Source organism: Cynocephalus volans, chromosome 5 (assembly GCF_027409185.1).
Source record: "Cynocephalus volans isolate mCynVol1 chromosome 5, mCynVol1.pri, whole genome shotgun sequence".
Taxonomy (NCBI): Eukaryota; Metazoa; Chordata; class Mammalia; order Dermoptera; family Cynocephalidae; genus Cynocephalus; species Cynocephalus volans.
Genome location: NC_084464.1, coordinates 87950325 through 87971222, shown reverse-complemented (window position 1 = coordinate 87971222; position 20898 = coordinate 87950325). Strand labels below are relative to the sequence as shown.

At 36.4% G+C, this 20898-nt stretch overlaps 1 protein-coding gene and 1 pseudogene across 2 annotated transcripts in view; one reads left to right on the top strand and one right to left on the bottom strand.

The window, feature by feature from the left end:
- Positions 1-20898, top strand: part of ME1 (malic enzyme 1) — a 186059-nt gene that overhangs the window by 150943 nt on the left and 14218 nt on the right. Inside the window, exons 10-12 of one of the 2 annotated variants that reach the window (XM_063097421.1) lie at positions 10583-10688; positions 12080-12222; positions 14900-15073. In XM_063097421.1, the coding sequence (XP_062953491.1) occupies positions 10583-10688; positions 12080-12222; positions 14900-15073 (423 nt within the window). The remainder of the gene's footprint in view (positions 1-10582; positions 10689-12079; positions 12223-14899; positions 15074-20898) is intronic. The other variant, XM_063097422.1, reaches the window with a different exon arrangement.
- LOC134378665 (E3 SUMO-protein ligase PIAS1-like) lies at positions 5870-8309 on the bottom strand (annotated as a pseudogene).

Here is a 20898-nt window from a genome sequence, read left to right as displayed (position 1 = left end):
CAGCAGACCTTTCATCACAAACCCTAAAAGCTAGAAAGGAATGGGATGATATATTCAAAATACTAAAAGACAAAGATTGCCAGCCAAGAATACTCTACCCTGCAAGGCTATCCTTCCGAAATGAGGGGCAAATAGTATATTTCTCAGACAAACAAAAACTGTGGGAGTTCACCACCACACGACCACCCTTACAAGAAATCCTCAAGGGAGTACTGGGTTTGGTTCCTGAAAAATAACTACCACTGCCATAAAAACCCAAGAAAAATCAATACCCACTAGTATAATAACAATGGCATTCATGAAGAGAAAACAAGCAAACAAAAACGCTATCTACAACCTAAGGAACCAACAAACAAAGAAACCAAACAGTAATAGAAAGCAAGGAACAAAAGACACCTAAGACAACCAAACAACCAATAAAATGCTAGGAATAAATCAACACCTTTCAATAACAACTCTTAATGTAAAAGGCTTAAATTCCCCAATCAAAAGACACAGACTGGCTGACTGGATCAAAAAGGAGGACCCAACTATATGCTGCCTACAAGAGACCCACCGCACTCATAAAGATTCACGTAGATTAAGAGTGAAAGGATGGAAAAAGATTTACCATGCAAACAGAAAAGAAAAACGAGCTGGAGTGGCTATTCTTATATCTGACAAAATAGACTTTAAACTAAAAACCATAAAAAGAGACAATGAGGGACACTACTTAATGATAAAAGGACTGATCCATCAAGAAGACATAACAATCATAAAAATGTACACACCCAATGTTGGAGCAGCCAGATTTATAAAACAAACTCTATTAGACCTAAAGAAGGAAATAGACACTAATACCATAATAGCAGGGGACCTGAACACCCCACTGTCAATATTAGACAGATCATCTAGGCAAAGAATCAGTAGAGAAACACAAGATCTAAACAAGACTCTATCGCAGCATTCTTTACAATAGCCAAGAGTTGGAACCAGCCCAAATGTCCATCATCTGATGAGTGGATATGGAAAATGTGGTACATCTACGCAATGGAATACTACTCAGCTATAAAAACGAATGAAATACTGCCATTTGCAACAACATGGATGGACCTTGAGAGAATTATATTAAGTGAAACAAGTCAGGCACAGAAAGAGAAATACCACATGTTCTCACTTATTGGTGGGAGCTAAAAATTAATATATAAATTCACACACACACAGACATACACACACACACACACACACACACACACACACACACAAAAGAAAAAAAAAACCGGGGGGGGGGAAGAAGATAAAACAACCACAATTACTTGAAGTTCATACGACAAGCAAAAATAAAGGACATTTTTGGGGGGCAGGGGGGAGGGAGGAGGGAGGGAGGTTTTGGTGATGGGGAGCAATAATCAGCCACAATGTATATCGACAAAATAAAATTTTAAAAAAAATAGATAAAAATAAAAATAAAAAATAAAAATAAAAACAAAATAAACAAGACTCTAGACCAATTGGAATTGTCAGATATCTACAGAACATTCCATCCAACATCCTCAGAATATTCATTCTTCTCATCAGCACATGGATCATTCTCCAGGATAGATCACATATTAGGTCACAAATCAAGTCTCAATAAATTCAAAAAAATTGGAATTATCCCATGTATCTTCTCAGACCACAATGGATTAAAACTAAAAATTAATAACAAATGAAACTCTGGAAACTATACAAACACATGGAAATTAAACAGCATTCTACTTAATGACATATGTGTCCAAGAAGAAATCAAGCAGGAAATCAAAAAATTTATTGAAACTAATGAAAACAATGATACATCATTCCAAAACCTGTGGGATACTGCAAAAGCTTTATTAAGGGGGAAATTTATTGCATTAAATGCTCACTTCAGAAGAATGGAAAGATGGCAAGTGAACAACCTAACACTTCCCCTTAAAGAACTAGAAAAACAAGAACAATCCAAACCTAAAGTTAGCAGACAGAAAGAAATCTTTAAGATCAGAGAAGAACTGAATGAAATTGAAACCCAAAAAACAATTCAAAAGATCAATGAATCAAAAAGTTGGTTTTTTGAAAAGATAAATAAAATTGACAAACCAGTAGCATGGCTAACAAAAAAAAGAAGAGAGAAGACTCAAATAACAAAAATTAGAAATGAAGAAGGCGATATTACAACTGATTCATCTGAAATACAAGGAATCATTCGAGACTACTATAAACAACTATACGCCAACAAATTTGAAAATCTGGAGGAAATGGATAAGTTTCTGGACACACACGAGCTCCGAAAACTGAACCATGAAGACGGAGAAAATTTGAACAGACCAATAACAATAAGGGAGATTGAAGCTGTTATCAGAAGGCTCCCAACAAAGAAAAGCCCAGGTCCAGATGGATTCACAGCAGAATTTTACCAAACATTCAAAGAGGAATTGACACCGATTCTTTACAAACTATGCCAAAAGATTGAAACGGACGCAAATCTCCCAAACTCATTCTATGAAGCAAACATCATCCTGATACCAAAACCAGGTAAAGATATAACCAAAAAGGAAAACTACAGGCCGATATCCTTGATGAATATAGATGCAAAAATCCTCACTAAAATACTAGCAAACAGCAACACATACGTAAAATTATTCACCACGATCAAGTGGGATTCATCCCAGGGATGCAAGGTTGGTTCAACATACGCAAATCAATAAATGTGATACACCATATTAATAAACTCAAACACAAGGACCATATGATCATCTCCATAGATGCTGAAAAAGCATTTGATAAAATTCAGCACTCATTCATGACAAAGACCCTCTATAAGTTTGATATAGAGGGAAAGTATCTCAACATAATTAAAGCCATATATGCCAAACCCACTGCCAATAGCATCCTGAATGGGGAAAAGCTTTCAGCTTTTCCTTTAAGAACAGGCACTAGACAAGGATGCCCACTCTCACCACTCCTATTCAACATAGTGTTGGAAGTACTAGCGAGAGCAATCAGAGAAGAGAAGGAAATAAAGGTCATCCAGATTGGAAAAGATGAAGTCAAACTGTCCCTGTTTGCAGATGACATGATCCTATATATCGAACAGCCTAAAACCTCTACAAAAAAACTGCTGAATTGATAAATGATTTCAGCACAGTAGCAGGATACAAAATCAACACACAAAAATCAGTAGCATTTCTTTTCTCCAATAGTGAACATGCAGAACGAGAAATCAAGAAAGCCTGGCCATTTACAATAGCCACCCAAAAATAAAATACTTAGGAATTGAGTTTACCAAGGAGGTGAAAAATCTCTATAATGAGAACTACAAACCACTGCTGAGAGAAATTAGAGAGGATACAAGAAGATGGAAAGATATCCCATGCTCTTGGATTGGAAGAATCAACATAGTGAAAATGTCCATACTACCCAAAGTGATATACAAATTCAATGCAATCCCCATCAAAATTCCAAAGACATTTTTCTCAGAAATGGAAAAAACTATCCAGTCATTTATATGGAACAATAAAAGACCACGCATCGCCAAAGCAATGCTGAGCAAAGAAAATAAAGCTGGAGGCATAACACTACCTGACTTTAAGCTATAGTACAAAGCTATAATAACCAAAACAGTATGGTACTGGCATAAAAACAGACACACTGACCAATGGAATAGAATAGAGAATCCAGAAATCAACCCACACACTTGCTGCCATCTGATCTTTGACAAAGGCACCAAGCCTATTCACTGGGGAAGGGACTGCCTCTTCAGCAAATGGTGCTGGGATAACTGGATATCCATATGCAGGAGAATGAAACTAGATCCATACCTCTCACCGTATACTAAAATCAACTCAAAATGGATTAAGGATTTAAATATACACCTTGAAACAATAAAACTTCTTAAAGAAAACATAGGAGAAACACTTCAGGAAATAGGACTGGACACAGACTTCATGAATACGACCCCAAAAGCACGGGCAACCAAAGGAAAAATAAACAAATGGGATTATATCAAACTAAAAATCTTCTGCACAGCAAAAGAAACAATTAACAGAGTTAAAAGACAACCAACAGAGTGGGAGAAAATGTTTGTAAAATATACATCTGACAAAGGATTAATATCCAGTATATATAAGGAACTCAAACAACTTTACAAGAAGAAAACAAGCAACCCAATTAAAAAATGGGCAAAAGAGCTAAATAGGCATTTCTCTAAGGAAGATATCCAAATGGCCAACAGACATATGAAAAAATGCTCAACATCACTCTGCATCCAGGAAATGCAAATCAAAACCACACTGAGATACCATCTAACCCCAGTTAGGATGGCTAAAATCCAGAAGACCCTGAACAATAAATGCTGGCGAGGTTGCGGAGAAAAAGGATCTCTCATCCATTGTTGGTGGGACTGCAAAATGGTGCAGCCTCTATGGAAAATGGTATGGAGGTTCCTCAAACAATTGCAGATAGATCTACCATACGACCCAGCTATCCCACTGTTGGGAATATACCCAGAGGAATGGAAATCATCAAGTCGAAGGTATACCTGTTCCCCAATGTTCATCGCAGCACTCTTTACAATAGCCAAGAGTTGGAACCAGCCCAAATGTCCATCATCAGATGAGTGGATACGGAAAATGTGGTACATCTACACAATGGAATACTACTCAGATATAAAAAGAAATGAAATACTGCCATTTGCAACAACATGGATGGACCTTGAGAGAATTATATTAAGTGAAACAAGTCAGGCACAGAAAGAGAAATACCACATGTTCTCACTTATTGGTGGGAGCTAAAAATTAATATATAAATTCACACACACACAGCAAAAAAAACAAAAACAAAACGGGGGGTGGGGGAAGAAGATATAACAACCACAATTACTTGAAGTTGATACGACAAGCAAACAGAAAGGACATTGTTGGGGGGGAGGGAGGAGGGAGGAATGTTTTGGTGATGGGGAGCAATAATCAGCCACAATGTATATCGGCAAAATAAAATTTAAAAAAAATAGAAAATAAAATAAAAAGAAAGACACACACACACACACACACACACACAAATAAAAATTCAAAAAAATAAAAAAAATAAATACACAATACTGCAATCCAGATTGAAAATAAAGAAGTAGACAAAAGTGTCTTATTCACAGGTCTACTAAGCCTTCTCCTTACCGAGACAGCTTTTCTCCAATAGCTCTAAAACATATTCTCAGGGGGTATTATAGCAAATAAGAGAGAATATTTGATGGAGAACATGCAATTGGAATAGTTGATAAAGATGCTCACATGTGAGTTCAAGAGCTTCAAAGCACTTTGAAAGAAGCAGGCAACTGATACATTAGGTGAATGCAAACATAGGAGGAGAGAGAACAGTAATGACAGAAAAATACTCAAAGACACACACTGAACATCCATACCCACAGCTATGTCTTGAAAGTATATAGGGAATGCAGTGGAACAGATGAGATTTATAACTTAAGGCTGGATAAAATATGCACGTACACACACAAGCAAAATCCATCTGTCATTTTTAGAAAATGAAAATTAAACTTTCCTTCCCCACCCACCCCCACAATTTAAAACTTCATATGTGTTATTCCTTTTCTGTTATTGAAAATAAAATAATGCCATTGAAGTAAAATATAACCAAAACCAGGACGAATGATGAAAATTTTTCAGGATCCAGAAAAAATGAACTGAAGGTGATTTGTGGGTGTTTGTCTTTTCTTTTCTTTCCTTTTTTTGTAAACAAGTGTACAAAAGTACACTTGTGTACTTTTCTAAACAGAATAAGGTAAAACGGAGCACAAAGTTCTCTTCTTTCTGCCAAGTTCATTTAATCTGGGACAGGGATGGGAGCATCAGGGACAAGGGAATCAGTCCAATGAAATGATGACTGGTATAAAGCCAAAGAAGGATGCTGTGTCTGTTCTGCTCCTGTTTGTGATGGTATGGCTGTGGCTCTCTCTTAGGCTGTTGGAGGATACCAGGCTGTTGTTATTTCCACTATGGCTTTATTGGTGGTTGGCAGAGAAGTACTGCCTCCTGTGCTTAACTGGTTGAGAAACATTTGTGAAGGGGGAATAGACGAGAAGAGTGTAGGATGTTTTAATCATCTGAAACTGCTGTTTCTGCTGCTGCAGCAGCAAGCAAGGAGGTGTTGTAATGCTGATTGTCTCCTGATAAGAGTGGAAAGAAATCTAGTCCTTGTAAGTCATAAGGCATGGGTGTCATGTGGAAAGGATCCCTGTAGTCTTGGATAAGGGAGATGTTAATGTAGCCTGTGTCTACAGCTGGAAGGGTTGGGGTGTGGGATACTGGGGATGCTTGATGTGGAAGACTTAAAATGCCTTTATCAGTTAGTGGTGATGTGGGTGTTGGGGTAGGACAGGTCCTCTTGGCAGATGGCTCTTCTTGTTGCTTTGTGTTGCTTTGCCCCCCATGGATTTGTCACCCAACTTCCCCTGGGTGACGCAGATGCAAAGGATTACTCAAAGCCCATCTCCTCTGAGCAGTGAGAGGCCCCGAAGTGGTTAATCTCCCACTGGAATCCTCAAGCAAGAGGGATCCCTTCCTTGGGAAATTAATGCCAAATTGGGGTTCTCTTCCTGCATTTATTTTCCAGACCAGGAAGTTACAGGAAGAGAACAAAGGTGGGGTTATTGTTTAACAGTATAGGCTGGTAACTTTGAGTGAAACAAGCCAGATGACATTCCGGTAGACAATTAAGTGATCTTATCAACACAAGCTTGATCTTAGCAAATATTCCTTCTTACAGCAATTTCTCAGTATCTTTATGTAACAATCAGTAACTATTCTGTCCTTGAGCCAGCAACCTGCTGTGCCACAATTCTTATCTTGCAACAGAGACTTATAGCCTGAGGAAAATTTCCTGTCCTTGCAAGGTCAATATTTGAAACTGCAAGGCTCTGGAAAACCAGGCCCTGTGAAGTACATATGCTTTATAGTATATTCCACATCTTCCTCTTCATCAGATGAACTGTCTATGGTTAGGTCAGTCACTTGTACTTTCTTGTTTTTATTTGAGGACGGGTGGTGAGAAGCCACCAGATGCTCCAGTGTGGAGCTGAAGCATCTATCAACTCCATTGGAAGAGGCAGAAACTTCCTGTCCTTCCTTTTTTTGATCTCATCAGTGCCCAAGAGCCATCCTCCTTAAACTGCATTTCATTACAGTCTGTACAGTACTTTAGGATCTCCATAAACAATCCATCAATAAGGTGTTCATACAGAGCCTTCTTATTACAGACAGGACAAGCCCAGTTTGGTTTTTTCTCATTCATCTGAATATAAAAAGTTACATCAAAAAACACTGCAGATGAGCACATGTAAGGGCCCGACATGGAATTGTCAGCCTCATTTTACCAAGTGGACAGAGTAGGGAAACCCTTAGGCTGGTTGGGGCTATTTTACTGTCTGGATCCACAGTCAATTTCTCTTTAATTAAAGCTCTAGAATGATCTGGATTCCTTATTTTCTTTACTCATAACCTCTGAAGAACTGTTGAGGACAGCTGCTTTACAAGATATACTGCAATGAAATAGTTTCTTCCAATATCTGCAGTCCAAGAAACAACAATGATGCTTGGAATTGTTGTGGATAGTCGGACAAGTGAAGGGATATCAGTTGGTTGGGTGGGTCGCTTTGGTTCCACACCATTTTCATAGGTGGAAGGTACCTGAGAAGGCTGCAAGGTTTTGTATTCACTTTCACACAAAGATTGGGAGGGAAGTGATCTTCTTGTGGACAACTGGTTTCTGATAAAAGAAAACTCTTAACTGGAACTGCACTGTGAAGTCACATTTGGCCCCAGAAATATTCTGATGCTAGATGGGTGGTTTTCATCAGTTCATCCAGTAAATCATAAAATGGTAATTTTTGAAGTTTTATACCCAGATGGACTGGGTAAAAAGCTGCTGTAAGATGTAGAAGTTCCATTTCATATTTAGGTCCCAGAAGAGAAACAGAGAATACCAGTGATGATGCAGGGTGACCATCATAAGTGAGTTGTAGAATGGTAGATGGAGATAAAAGTTGCTGGCATAGGACTTGAATGTACATTGGGGATGGACAAGTCTGCAGTCATCGTGATTTTCTGGGGGAACTGCCACCTCTTGAGTTCTTTGATTTTCATTTGTACAGCAAGACTACAGCCAGCCTTTAGCAAATGCAGGGCTTTTGTGAAAAGTCTGTGTTTGTGTCCATGCTTGTTTCTCCCAGCATAGTGCAATGGTACTTGGAGTTCAGAAACTCTAAGGCTCATAACCATTTGCTTTAGTTCCACACTGTCTGCCATCTTGTGTCTGTCCAGGTCATGCACTTCTAAAGCTATGGTAAGAGTACAAGAGGGCAAGCAGAAACACCAGTTCCTCTTAAAGCCTAGGCTTAGAACTGGCACATGCTCATTTCAGCCCACATTTTATGGACCAAAGTAAGCCACACATTCAAGTCCAGAGACAAGGGGGCAGAAAGTATACTCTGCCTTTTGTGGAAGGAACTGTAAAGTTACATGGCAAACAATATTGACGCAGGAAAGGGATGATGAAGAATTAGGGCCATTTGAATCTACTACTTCCTCTAAATCAAAGTCAAATAATTACCAAAATATTTGAGGGGAATTATTTGACACCCCCAATTACCTCTTTTTTCTTATTTGTGACTAATGCATTATCATTAGGTTAGCCACTTTTTACATGCTAGGATTATGCTTAATTAATCTCTGTGATTGAGATATGTAAATGAAATAAATTTCACAGCCATGAGGCTGAGAGAAATGAGGATGGAAGTAACAGGTAGGACACCCACTCCTGCAAATTTTGTGAAAATTATAAAGATCTCAATATTGTCAGTTTTTAAAAATATTTTCAAAAAGTACTTTTAAAAAATCTTGTCTCATAAACACAAAAGAAGACATGTTTGAGAATATTTAGTGTTTATTCACAAAATCAGTCTAGGTTTATAGCAACTATTTGTTCTTTTGGACCTATGACTAATTCTAAAAAGGCTATGACACTAGATGAGTTTTACTGAACAATTTGATGCTTCCTAATGAAAGTAGAAACTAAATTATGTGATTTTTTTGACTAATTTTTTCTTTAGTAAGCATAATGAACAAGAATATGGACTAAAAATATTTAACAATATTACTAGAGACTAGAATGTTCTCTGCTAAAGTGAATATGAAACAGTGGGCTTCAAATTTGATTGTGTGTGAATTAAAATTCTTTTTTACAGTGTCTGAGATGTAGTATATTTTGATGTACAGGGAGAAAAGATAGCAAACTTTGAGAACCAAGAAATGACTAATAGTGAATGCTGTTTTTAGGAAGCCATCCAACCTAATGTCATTCTTACAATGGGAAACAGTGGTGCAAAAATTGCACTTATTAGACACTAGAAGAAAATGTACCGAAATTATAGGTGCTGGAGTTACAATTTTTTTCCTTTTTCATAATAATTTAAATTATAACAATAACTAGTATTGAGCTCTTGTTATAAACCAGGCACAGTCCCAAGTGTTTTACATGTATTATTTCTTTTAACCTACAAACAACATGATAAGGTAGAAATTCCTATTACCCGTATTTATAGAGGAGGAAACAAGCACAAAGAGATTCATATGTTTCAAATTTTCTATAGTTCAGTGTATTGCTTTTAAAAGCAAACAAAATAACAGTAACCTTTTAAAGCAAGAAAACTGTACCATCTTCAGAACTAACAATTTGCAAACAATCTGACACATGCCATTTGTAAAGCCTTTTCTCCAGGGCAGTTCTCTGCTATCCTGGAAAGACTTTTGAGTATGATGCCTTGCTTTGAGTAATCATTTAATATCTCTGAACTTCATTTTCCTGATATACAAAATGACTCTAATTATACTTGCCTTACTTCTCAAAGTTGTTGAGAGGATCAAACAAAATATATAAAAATAACTAACTTTATATAAAGTTAGGCAGTGATTTATTATGTAAACATATCCTAAAAATTTGTAGCAAAAATATTATAATTAGATGTTTCCTAGACAATGCATAGGACATTCATAATCAAAACATTCAAACAAAAGCATATAAAGCTAGCACTTATTCAGAAAATCTAATGATTATGATATAAATATGGATTCATGTTCAATTCTTAATCAATGGTACATAAATTGGGAGTGCTGCAACTAAAGCCAACTCTAAATTCTGAGACACTGCTATACAACAGAAATAATGTGTAGTAAACATATTGTTATAAGTGATACTTTGCATTACCATCTGTTAATGCTAGTGTCTCATAAATGTTTGTAGAATTAGGATTTTTGGTATTAAATAATTAAAAAAGGGAGAGACTTTGTTTTGTTCACTGTTATATCCCCATTGCTTAGAACATTGTCTGACACACAAATATTTGTTGAAAGAATTAATGAAATAATACTCTGACAGTTGGAAAAGAGACTTTAAGAATAGCTAGAACACATAGTACATAGAAATGTTAAGCATACTGGTAATATATATATAAAATTCTGAAATTTATTTTACTCACATATATTTAGCAGATTTGTCATATCTTCTTATTTGCTTTACTTAGGGACGTGCTTCCTTAACAAAAGAGAAGCAGAAGTTTGCCCATGAACATGAAGAAATGAAGAACCTAGAAGCCATTGTTCAAGAAATAAAACCAACTGCCCTCATAGGTAAATTTTTCTCCTCCCTATTTCCCGCCCCCGACTTCCCATTTTGGCCTGATTGGTTTTCCCTTACTACCTGTTCTTGAGGCATAGTTTATTGTTTTTGGAATTCTAACCCTTGGAATTTACAAACAAAATTACACATTCACTCAAGCAGCAGAACCCCATAGACACATAGATTTGTAATTACAGTGTTGTCTTCTTTACTCTTACTGATCCTAGCTGAAGTGTGTGGCTTCTTCTGCTAACTCTATCAGCCTGCTAATACTTGGCATATTTAGCACATTTCCAGGCTTGATTACTCCAGACAGATGATGGTTCTCAAACAGGAGAGATTTTGCCTCCCAGAGAACATTTGGCAATGTGTGGACATGTTTTTAGTCATTGTTAACTGGGAGGGGAAGGTTAGGGAGAAGGTAGTAGCTACTGTCATCTGGGGGGTAGAAGCTAGGGATGCTGCTAAATATCCCGCAGTGCACAGGACAGCCAGCCCTGTAGTAAGGAATTATACAGCCCAAAATGTCAATAGTGCTGAGGCTAAGAAACACTGAACTAGACCCTCCTGGAAGGTAGGGATCACATCTCACATATCTTTGTATTCCTCATACTACTTAACACAGTACTTACACATTGCATGTACACAGTAAGATGTTTAATAAGGTCAAATTTAATGTGGTTAAAAAACTCAACGGAAGTTTTGGAACTTTATCCTTTATTTTGCATGTATATAATGTTGATCTTTACTTTTTATCATACTCTGTGCCTAGAAGCTCTTGTGAAACAGATGACATTATTGAGAATAATGATAACTACAATAAAAACAACTACTTACTCCATGACAGGAACTATACTAAGCTTTTAGTATTGTTTTTACAAAATATGTTCTTTCAGTAATCTTACCATTTTTTATTTCCATTATGCTAATTGCTTTATTCTTCTGTTAAAATTCTTTCAATGAATGATACTTCAATTTTTCAATTGAATCAGATGATTGCCTTAAATGTTAGCATTGGTTTATAAAATCATAATTGCTTTATAGCCTGACAGACTGAAATATAGGATTGTTCATAGAGAGAGTATATATATTTAACAGATTTTAATTTCCTGGTACAAATGCCTGTAATCAAAATTCCACATGACTGGCCATTAACTCAGTGTATTATGAGTCAAATGTTATATCTGTAATTTTTATAAATACTTGTAGATTGTGACCCTAAAGATTGTTGGCATTCACAGACTTACCTATTTTTATCACTATACTTTAATACAGATATTCTATATTTTGTTTAGGATCTATTAGAAAATGACCTGACATATCTCATTGTTTTTTGATATGGGCTTCTTGGATGAATTAACCAATGATAGTACTAATCACCGGTTTCTCATTTCTTCATTAGGAGTTGCTGCAATTGGTGGTGCGTTCTCAGAACAAATTCTCCAAGATATGGCTGCTTTCAATGAACGGCCTATTATTTTTGCTTTGAGTAATCCAACTAGCAAAGCAGAATGTTCTGCAGAGCAGTGCTATAAAATAACTAAGGTAAAGCAAAAGTATAATTGCTATTTTAATCATCAAAATTTGGTTCATTGTAGGGAGGTCTAGGAAATCTAAGACACTGACCACTTAACCTTTAAAAATTACACAGCCAAGATGAAAAGTGAACAGGTAAAAGGGATATGAGCTATTTCCTTTTCTAGAAAGTTATTATATAAATTCTCTTATTCAACAAAATAAAATAAACTTTGTAATTTTTTAGTGGTAATTTTCCTCAAGTGATTTGGAAGTATCTAAGATTTAAACATAAAAGTTAAATAAAAAGGAAAAAGCTTGGTTCTAAATGCTTATTATAAAGTAGCTTTTAACTAGCTATTTCCAAACATTGAAGCATACAGAATAAAACCACAGTCTTATTTTTGCCCTGCTAAATCCTGGGTTTGGATTTTGATGCCATGGGTGGGGCATTTGGGCAGCTGTCTTGACATCTAGCCAGGTTGGGATAGGAGTCCTCAATGCTTCAGTACTTTACTGTTTCAAAAAAAGTGCTTTATTTTATGCTGTGTTTGTACTGTTCTATATTTTACTGATATGTTGACAAGAGCCTTTTTTCCTTCAAAGACTTGAAATATCATTACAACAAAATTGAGTCATATCTATTTAAAACTTTTTTGTTAGAAATAAATTCAAAATGAACTAGAGAAGGTAAATATGACACAAAGTTATGTCACTCTGCACATATTTGAATATGATAGCTCTACTTCTTCAATTATATATCCTTAAATGCTTATTACAGTACTAGAATTAATGACTTTTTGGCAATGAGCCACTCAGTTGTTTATATCTCTTACTTGGGATGGCATCAATGTTCTCACTAATTTTAATTTTTATCTCATATCTGGATTGAGGAATTTGCCTCACATTCTTCAATAGTCCTTGAATCTTTAAAGCAAAAAAAAGCCCTTTAAGCAGTAACAAAATTTTAGCATGGTGCCTTGCACATGGTAGCACATGATAACAAGTGTTTAGTTAATTATTTTGTCTTAATATATCTCAGTAGGCCTCAACTGTTTAGAGACTCATCTGTAATACACATAAACAAAATTAGCCGAATATATGTAAGTTTTAAAATTTGAATTTTAAAACTATTTCTTGTGATCTTGCCTAATGTTTGATGCTTTTATACATAAAACATTGAAAGTCATTTTGAGGCTGAAAATTTGGACACTGGTTTGGCCCAAGGATTATAGGAAGAGGAAAGGTCTACAATTGCTAGATATGAGTTTCAGCTACTGCAGGCACAGATGAAAGATAGTTAGGAAAGGTTAATATTACAAAAAGATTACTGAATCATGAAAAATATATTCCAAAAATGGTGTAGGGAGATTTCCTTTTCCATATTAACAATACATATATATGAGAATGTTTAGCAATTACTGTCATTTATGTAATGCCATTCCTCCTTAACATATTGTGACTATAGAAAGATAGGCAGGAAGAATGGGAATGAAGGGGATGAGGGTGATATATAATGTTGCAGGCCTCTTTGTCAAATATAATTTTTAAAGCCCTTCATATATGAAACAATAATTTAGTTCCATTAGAAAGTTGTTTGTAGTGAAATGTTTTATCTGCTAAACAAAGCTTCAGGTATCAGACTTGTCTGAAAACAAAACCTAAGTCTGTAAAATATAAGTGTCTTATAGAAACTAATTGAGAATTTCTGTTTTCTCTCTCATCTATTTTTATCTTTTTATGTCCTGAAGAAGGTTGAATTTTATATTATACAACTTTTAAAAGAACCAAAAGGTATATTATGACATGTTTAAAATGAATATTAAGTTAATATTATTAATATCATAATGGATCTGGACCCTAGATCTAAGAGGTATGAAAGTTATAGCCCATTTTGTCATCATTTAAACTATGCTTTGGGGATTTGGTGCTTTAGATTTTCAAATGGATTTCTTATACTGCAAAATGCTTTATTTTTTCAGTGTTCCTATTCCTACTTGAAGCCTTAATACTTTCAACTATATCGCCACTCTCACCCTCACAGATCAGACAAATGCTCTTCTTTTGATTAGCAGTATAAAATGTACTAACAGGCTTTAAGTTAATGCCTTCTTGAAGTATGTAATACGTGAGTTTCCTCAAAATGATTATGACAAAATATTAATACTAGGAAAAATGAAGACAGTTGTTGAAATTTATTGATAACATAATCTTTCTATTATTTGATAATTCCACCTGTGCTGATGAGTTTGTTTCCTGTGTGATTTTCATATAACTTTACAGTATAGGAATATATAAAGTTTGTCCAAGTCATTACATTGGGAAAGTGTTGATCCTAAACCCTAACCTAAAATGTCATTATTTCTAATACTCTGATATTAATCTGTCTTTTTTTAATCTTCAGGTCTATAATTTGAAGCCTATGTAGAATTGGTTAACGGACCTATGGGTTGGTCTTAGGGTATCCTATACTTTGTATACTTCTCCTAGGAATAAAGAGTAAGATAGAGAACAGTAATAATCACCCATTTCAGAATTGTTGTCCAACATCACAAAAGCTTTCCTAGACTTAACTAGGAAGTTGGTGAAAAATTAGGCTTCTTTCTAAGAACTCATTATTTTGACTATGAGGTAGTTCTTTTATGATACATTTGTTTTAAAATATCCTGCTTCTTTTTAAAGTTAGTTGCATGTGTCTGTGTTGTAGGGGCGTGCAATTTTTGCCAGTGGCAGTCCTTTTGATCCCGTCACTCTTCCAAATGGACGGACCCTATATCCTGGTCAAGGCAACAATGCCTATGTGTTCCCTGGCGTTGCTCTTGGTGTTGTGGCATGTGGATTGAGGCACATCACAGATAACATCTTTCTCACTACTGCTGAGGTATTATAAAATACTCTAAGTTCACCAAAACTGTAAAATATCAAGTGTGCTCAGCCTAGGTTTTCTAATGTTTTATCTAGCATGTCAGCTCACTCTCTAGAAGTAGAATCTGAAGAGGAAATCTTCATAGTGGAGAGTAAGGGATGGGAAGCTGGCTCATATTGAGTCAGTAGTGAAAGACTTTTCTTCAATAGCCATTAGAAAAATTATGTTTTGTTTTCTTAAAAGAGGCCCTCTTTTATCTTCACACATCTGATGAAATTCTGTAACAGTAATGAGACAATTAAAAATATTGTTTCCAAATGGTGATTAAGTGGTAAATATTTCTCCATTGAAAATCTTTCTAAATAATGGAATTCTGAAGGTTTAAAATGAAAGTTTGATATGGTATAGTGGAAGTGTTAACCTTCAGGGTTAAGTGCAGAAAACAGAAACCACTCTAAAATTTGAACAGAAATGAAATTAAAATTTGGAATTAGGTGTTTATAAAATCATTTAAAGGACGGGAGAAGTGGGCTCTCATCTAGGCTTTCAGGAAAGATTCTTTCATCACAGAGCAGGCCCACTAGGGAATCTGGTACTGTCAAGAACTGTGAAAGATGTGAGTTTATACTCTATTGCAAGATAAGAAGTTAGCCAGGGTTTCATAGATACTGGCAAAAGACATGAAACTTTTAGGACCGAGACAAAAGGCATAATTATTCATGTTACAAGAGATATCATGAGTTGCATGTTCCCATCAGTTCTCCTTGCTCCCTGAACCTCAGCGGAGTGATAGAGTGATTGGGCATATATTTGTAAAATCACAGACTTTTGATAGTCAGAATGTTCATCTGGTTGATATCATGTATTCAGATTTGAACAGGATGCAACTCATGAACAAGAAAATTGAGTGAATTTTTCCTCTTAAAATTAAACCACTGTATAACATTATAGCAAACCAAATAAAACTCAATTAACATTCAAACATTTTTATTCTGCAAACATGCTATTCTTTCCATTGTGAAGAGGAACCTCAACAATACAGACAAAGATTCTTATTTGATATGATCTAAAGCAGCTTAGTACTGGTGGTTAGCACTTGACATTCTGTGAGAACAGATGTCTGAGAGCTAGAGTGTTCGGTTTCTATATTTTTCTACACTGTATTAAAAGGATGACAGCTGATCTCTCAGGTTTTCTTTAACTAAAAAAAAATTGTTAAACATAAGTATATGTGTAATTACTAAGAGACTATTTTAAAAGCTGTTTTTACATTAAAGAAAATGTAATCATTGTCTTTTGAATAGGCTCATTTGAAGATTAAAAAAAATGATCTCTGGGCCGGCCCTGTGGCTCACTCAGGAGAGTGCAGTGCTGGTGGTGCTGAGGCCGTGGGTTCGGATTCTATATGGGGATGGCCGGTGCACTCACTGGCTGAGCGTGGTGTAGACCACACCATGCCGAGGGTTGCGATCCCCTTACCGGTCAAAAAAAAAAAAAAGTCTTTTACCTGCAGTTGCCATTGTTTTTTTTTTTCCTAAATAACTCTAGCACCCTCTAGTGACAAATTTCATGAAAAATATTTTCAGTTTACTCTCCAGGAAAAGTAATAATTACTACCAAAAAATTTTGAAGAAAAAAATAAAACGTGGTGATGTCAATAATGTTACTCTTATCATAGCTGGTGATCTTTCTGGCTACATCTTTCCACTGCTTTTCTCTTAGGCTTCAACACAACATTCCTGTTTTTCATACCACCTCAATTATTGTTTTCTTTGTCTCCTTTTCATCTCCCTTTTAACTAAGAGCTTCTTTTCTAGCTTTCATTTTTTTGTTCCCACCTTTTTCCTTCTTTTTTTCTTATGATTTCAAAGATATTATCCATTCATTTGTTTCCATTATCTTCATTCTAATAGTGGCCAAATCGGTGTATCTGTATTCTGATCTTTTACCATATTTCCAGTTATCTACTGGATGATTCCACAGAAATGCTCAGCAGTGTCCTTAAATACAACATGTTTAAAACCATACTTGTCATCTTCCCTTGCCCTCAACATTCACATTTCTATTAGTGACACCCCCTTCTCACCCAGGCATCAAAGCTTAGAAGCCTGACCTTCTTTTTATTCTTCCTCATCCCATAGCTGTTCAACATACCATGCATATGAACACCTGTGTAACTGCTTTATCTCTTATCCCGCCTGGAAAGCCTTGAGAATTATTCTCCACCTGTCTAAGCCTGTCCTTCAGGGAACCGCTTAAATCCTGTCTCATCCTTGAATCCTTTTGTGACAAGTCTGGCTCATCTTGATCTTTCTCCTTAGCGACGGCTGTCTTTATTAAACACTTCAACTTTTAATTTTATTCCTAGTTCTATTAAGCTCTTGAGAGCTTCATATTTTAAGAGATTAATTGTTGCCTCTATAATTAAATTGTAGAATATCTTCTTTAAAGACAGACGGTCCTATATATATTTCTTTCAAAACTCCAGTAGCACGTGGCACAATGCTAAGCACAAAGCAGACACTTAGTAAATACTTACTGAGTTGAATTAACTAGAACTAGTCATATATCTTAGCAAGAAGAATAAATACAATACCACAGACACTCACTGTCAGAGGGTATAAAGAATAAAGTCTTTCTTGTCTGGAGTACATTTTGTGGTAAACGAAAGTAACATGTAGGAGATCTAGGTGAATTTTTTGTTTGGCAACCCCAAATTTAAAAACTGTTAAGATTGTTGTCATAAATACTAGTTGTATTTCTTATGGAACTAGAAATCTCATGGATTGGCAACAATCCCAAAGACTATTTCTGGATATTTTTGGCTTTCCTGACACTGTGCACAGTCGTCTGGACCTCTGATGAGAGCACACAGTGCTCCTCTGGATCAGCCCTCCTGGCCCTTAGTAGTCTTCAGTGTAGCCTGGGAACAGAATCCTCACCTCCTTTTCACACCTAGGAGACAAACCTTGGCTTCCGGTCTTCACCCACTCCTCCTGAATCACCTGCTGGTGTCTTCTCATATGCTCTGCTCCACCTTTTTCTGATATCTGCCCAAAGGACACGAGAGATGGTCATCACAGAGAGCAGCATCTGGGGGACCTTGGAGTCTCTTAATTCACTGGATAAATGAAAACCCAGTCACTGTAACATTATTAGAATGAAACAGAGAGAAATTATTTGAGATCAGCCACAGTGTAGTTAGAGAAACCCACAACACATCAAAGGCAGCAAATAGTTTTTGAGTGAATGAGTCAATAGATGAGAGTGAGCCTAGGATTCCGTTCACCACCAGAATCTATCCCTTATATTTTAGTGAGGCTCCTCTGGTCACCTGTTTGTTACTTGACCAGTTCCACAATTTCTTGGCTCTCTTTCTCTCTGAGAAAGACACACATGGAGAGTGAGGATTTAGAATGATTCTTCTTTACTCAGCCATCTTTTAACTATCCCTAATCTCTTTAAAATGACATTTATGTAGCATTCTAGAAATAAAATCAATGATGTTGAATGCCAGCAATGTGCCAGTGGTGATAGGTGCAATATACACGTTATATTATATAAACAGTTGAAAAAATTTGAAGTTGATTGGTTATAGAACTTGGACCCAAATCAGATAGCTAATAAGCTAGTACATTGTAGAGCTAGATTCGACCTCCAAAGCTATTTTACTTCCACTTTTCCATGTCGGCTGCATATTTGTTCTTTTTAAAATTAAACAGCTAAGATTCACTGAACACTTACTTTGACAGGCACTGTGGTAAATTATTTGCTGACATTTATTTCATTTAATCCTATGAGTTAGGAACTGTTATTAGTTCTGAATTACTTATGAGAAAACTGAGGCTTAGAAAGGTAATTAGTTTGCCCAAATTCAAACAGATAGTGATTGGTTGAATCAGGATTGAAACATAGGCCTACTTTCTGCAAGAGCCTGAGTCTTCAACCACTATGTTATTCAACATTTTCAGCATTGTGCTACTCATTTTTTCCCTATCCAATGAATTAAGGATACTAGATATGCACAGACGTTTTTGCTTTAACATCTAAGGAATTTTAACTGATTTAAACCTGCCACATAGGAGTTACAAGGTTTTTAAAGAAGTCTCAATTCAGGGCTGGCCAGTTTGCTCAGCTGATGAGTGCAGTGTTATAACACCAAGGTCAAGGATCCCATTCTTTGGATCCCCATACCCGCTAGCCGCCAAAAAATAAAGTCTCAATTCAATGTGGAATTCACGTTAAATGGTTTTATTTTGCCCCAATCATTGTTTTAAATAATTATATATCAAGTCTCCTTTTTCTTTCTCTTAATGGCGTCTTGGTAAGATCCCATAACTTTCAGTTTGCTCATTCATTTAACTAGTGTTAATTAAGTACCTACTATGTGCTAGGCATTATTCTGGGTGCTGAGGATATGTTAGTGAACAATAAATAAACATCTGCCCAGTTTAAAATTTTACATGCAATTCATTTATCATCTCTGAAGTACAAGGGGTCTGCAGTAGCAGGTAGGAAAGACTCTTCTTTTACTCTTCCTCCAACACTAGCACATTGAGGAGCTTGGGGGGAAAGTGTGTGGCTAGACTCTGAAAAACCTCCACCCCCTTCTCATCCATGCCTACATCTTCAGATGTGTTGGAGATAGGAAGGAAGGATATAGCAAAGGCAAACATCTTTTTTATTCATTCTCCACTATTTTAGGCTTTTCAGGCCATCGAGCACTCTGGGACAGGGTCCAAATCTGACTTTCTCATGGGACACATGTGTGAGAGTTCAGAGGACCCTGACATGGGAGGCCTGGCTCCAGCTAAGTCTCCTTACTCTTCTTCAGGTCTCCCAGGCTGCATGGCCCTCCTCTGCAGTGGCCACTCAACCTTGGAAACTCATGAGCCTATACCAGATCCACTGATGGCAATGCAGACTGCTAACAGCCACTCCGTCTGTCTGACTCTGCCTTTCCCATTCTTTGCTGCTCTACTTAAATACACATATCTATAACTGTTCAGGCTAAGTGGGGCACAGAATGCCAATTTCTCCTTCTCGAAGACACCTCAAGCTTTCAAGAAGGGATGACATGCAACAAGAAGAAGAGAAGAAAAAGCCACTGCATTCATTACCCACTGGGCCAACTCACAGTTCCACCAAGTCTCCTTATCTGGACAGGGGTGACTATGGTTGTGGGGGTGGCAGGGTTGATTTCACCACCTCGTGGGCTCTGAGGATGATGGCAGGCTCCGCTTGTTTGGTGGCTTCCTGATAGTGTGGAACACTTAATGTCTCTTTGTTCCAAAGTTTGGGGCCCTGTCACCAATTCTAGGGTAAAGGAAAAGTTTTATTCAACATCCTGTGTAAAGACAAGAAATTAATGAGTTAAACAATGAGTTTACTATAAAATTATGGTCAATACTATGATTATATTTATATACTATAATTTTTGTAGAATATGTAAGGTAGTATTAATCAAATAGCAGTAACTTCACTTCTCTCTCCTTTTCCCCACCCTACCTCTGGCTAAATGTCCTTTGTCAGAAATCTTCAGTCACTCAAAGGATTTAACCCAGACTCCTTATTTGTCATTGGCAGTGTTCCAAGCCTTATTTCTCCACATAGACCCTCTGCTTCCTCAGATCAGGACACTTGGGCTTACTGAGTCCAGCATAGAAGACATTTCTGTCTTAAGTCTGACTGTGTCTTCTCTCTGTAATGCCCTTCCTTTCTTTCCTGTTTGTCTAACTCCTAATTTTCTTTCAATTCCAGACTCAAGCACCCTCACTATGAAGCTTTGCATAACCTTCTTCCTCTAGATTTCTCAACACTCATATCTCACCTTTAGCCTA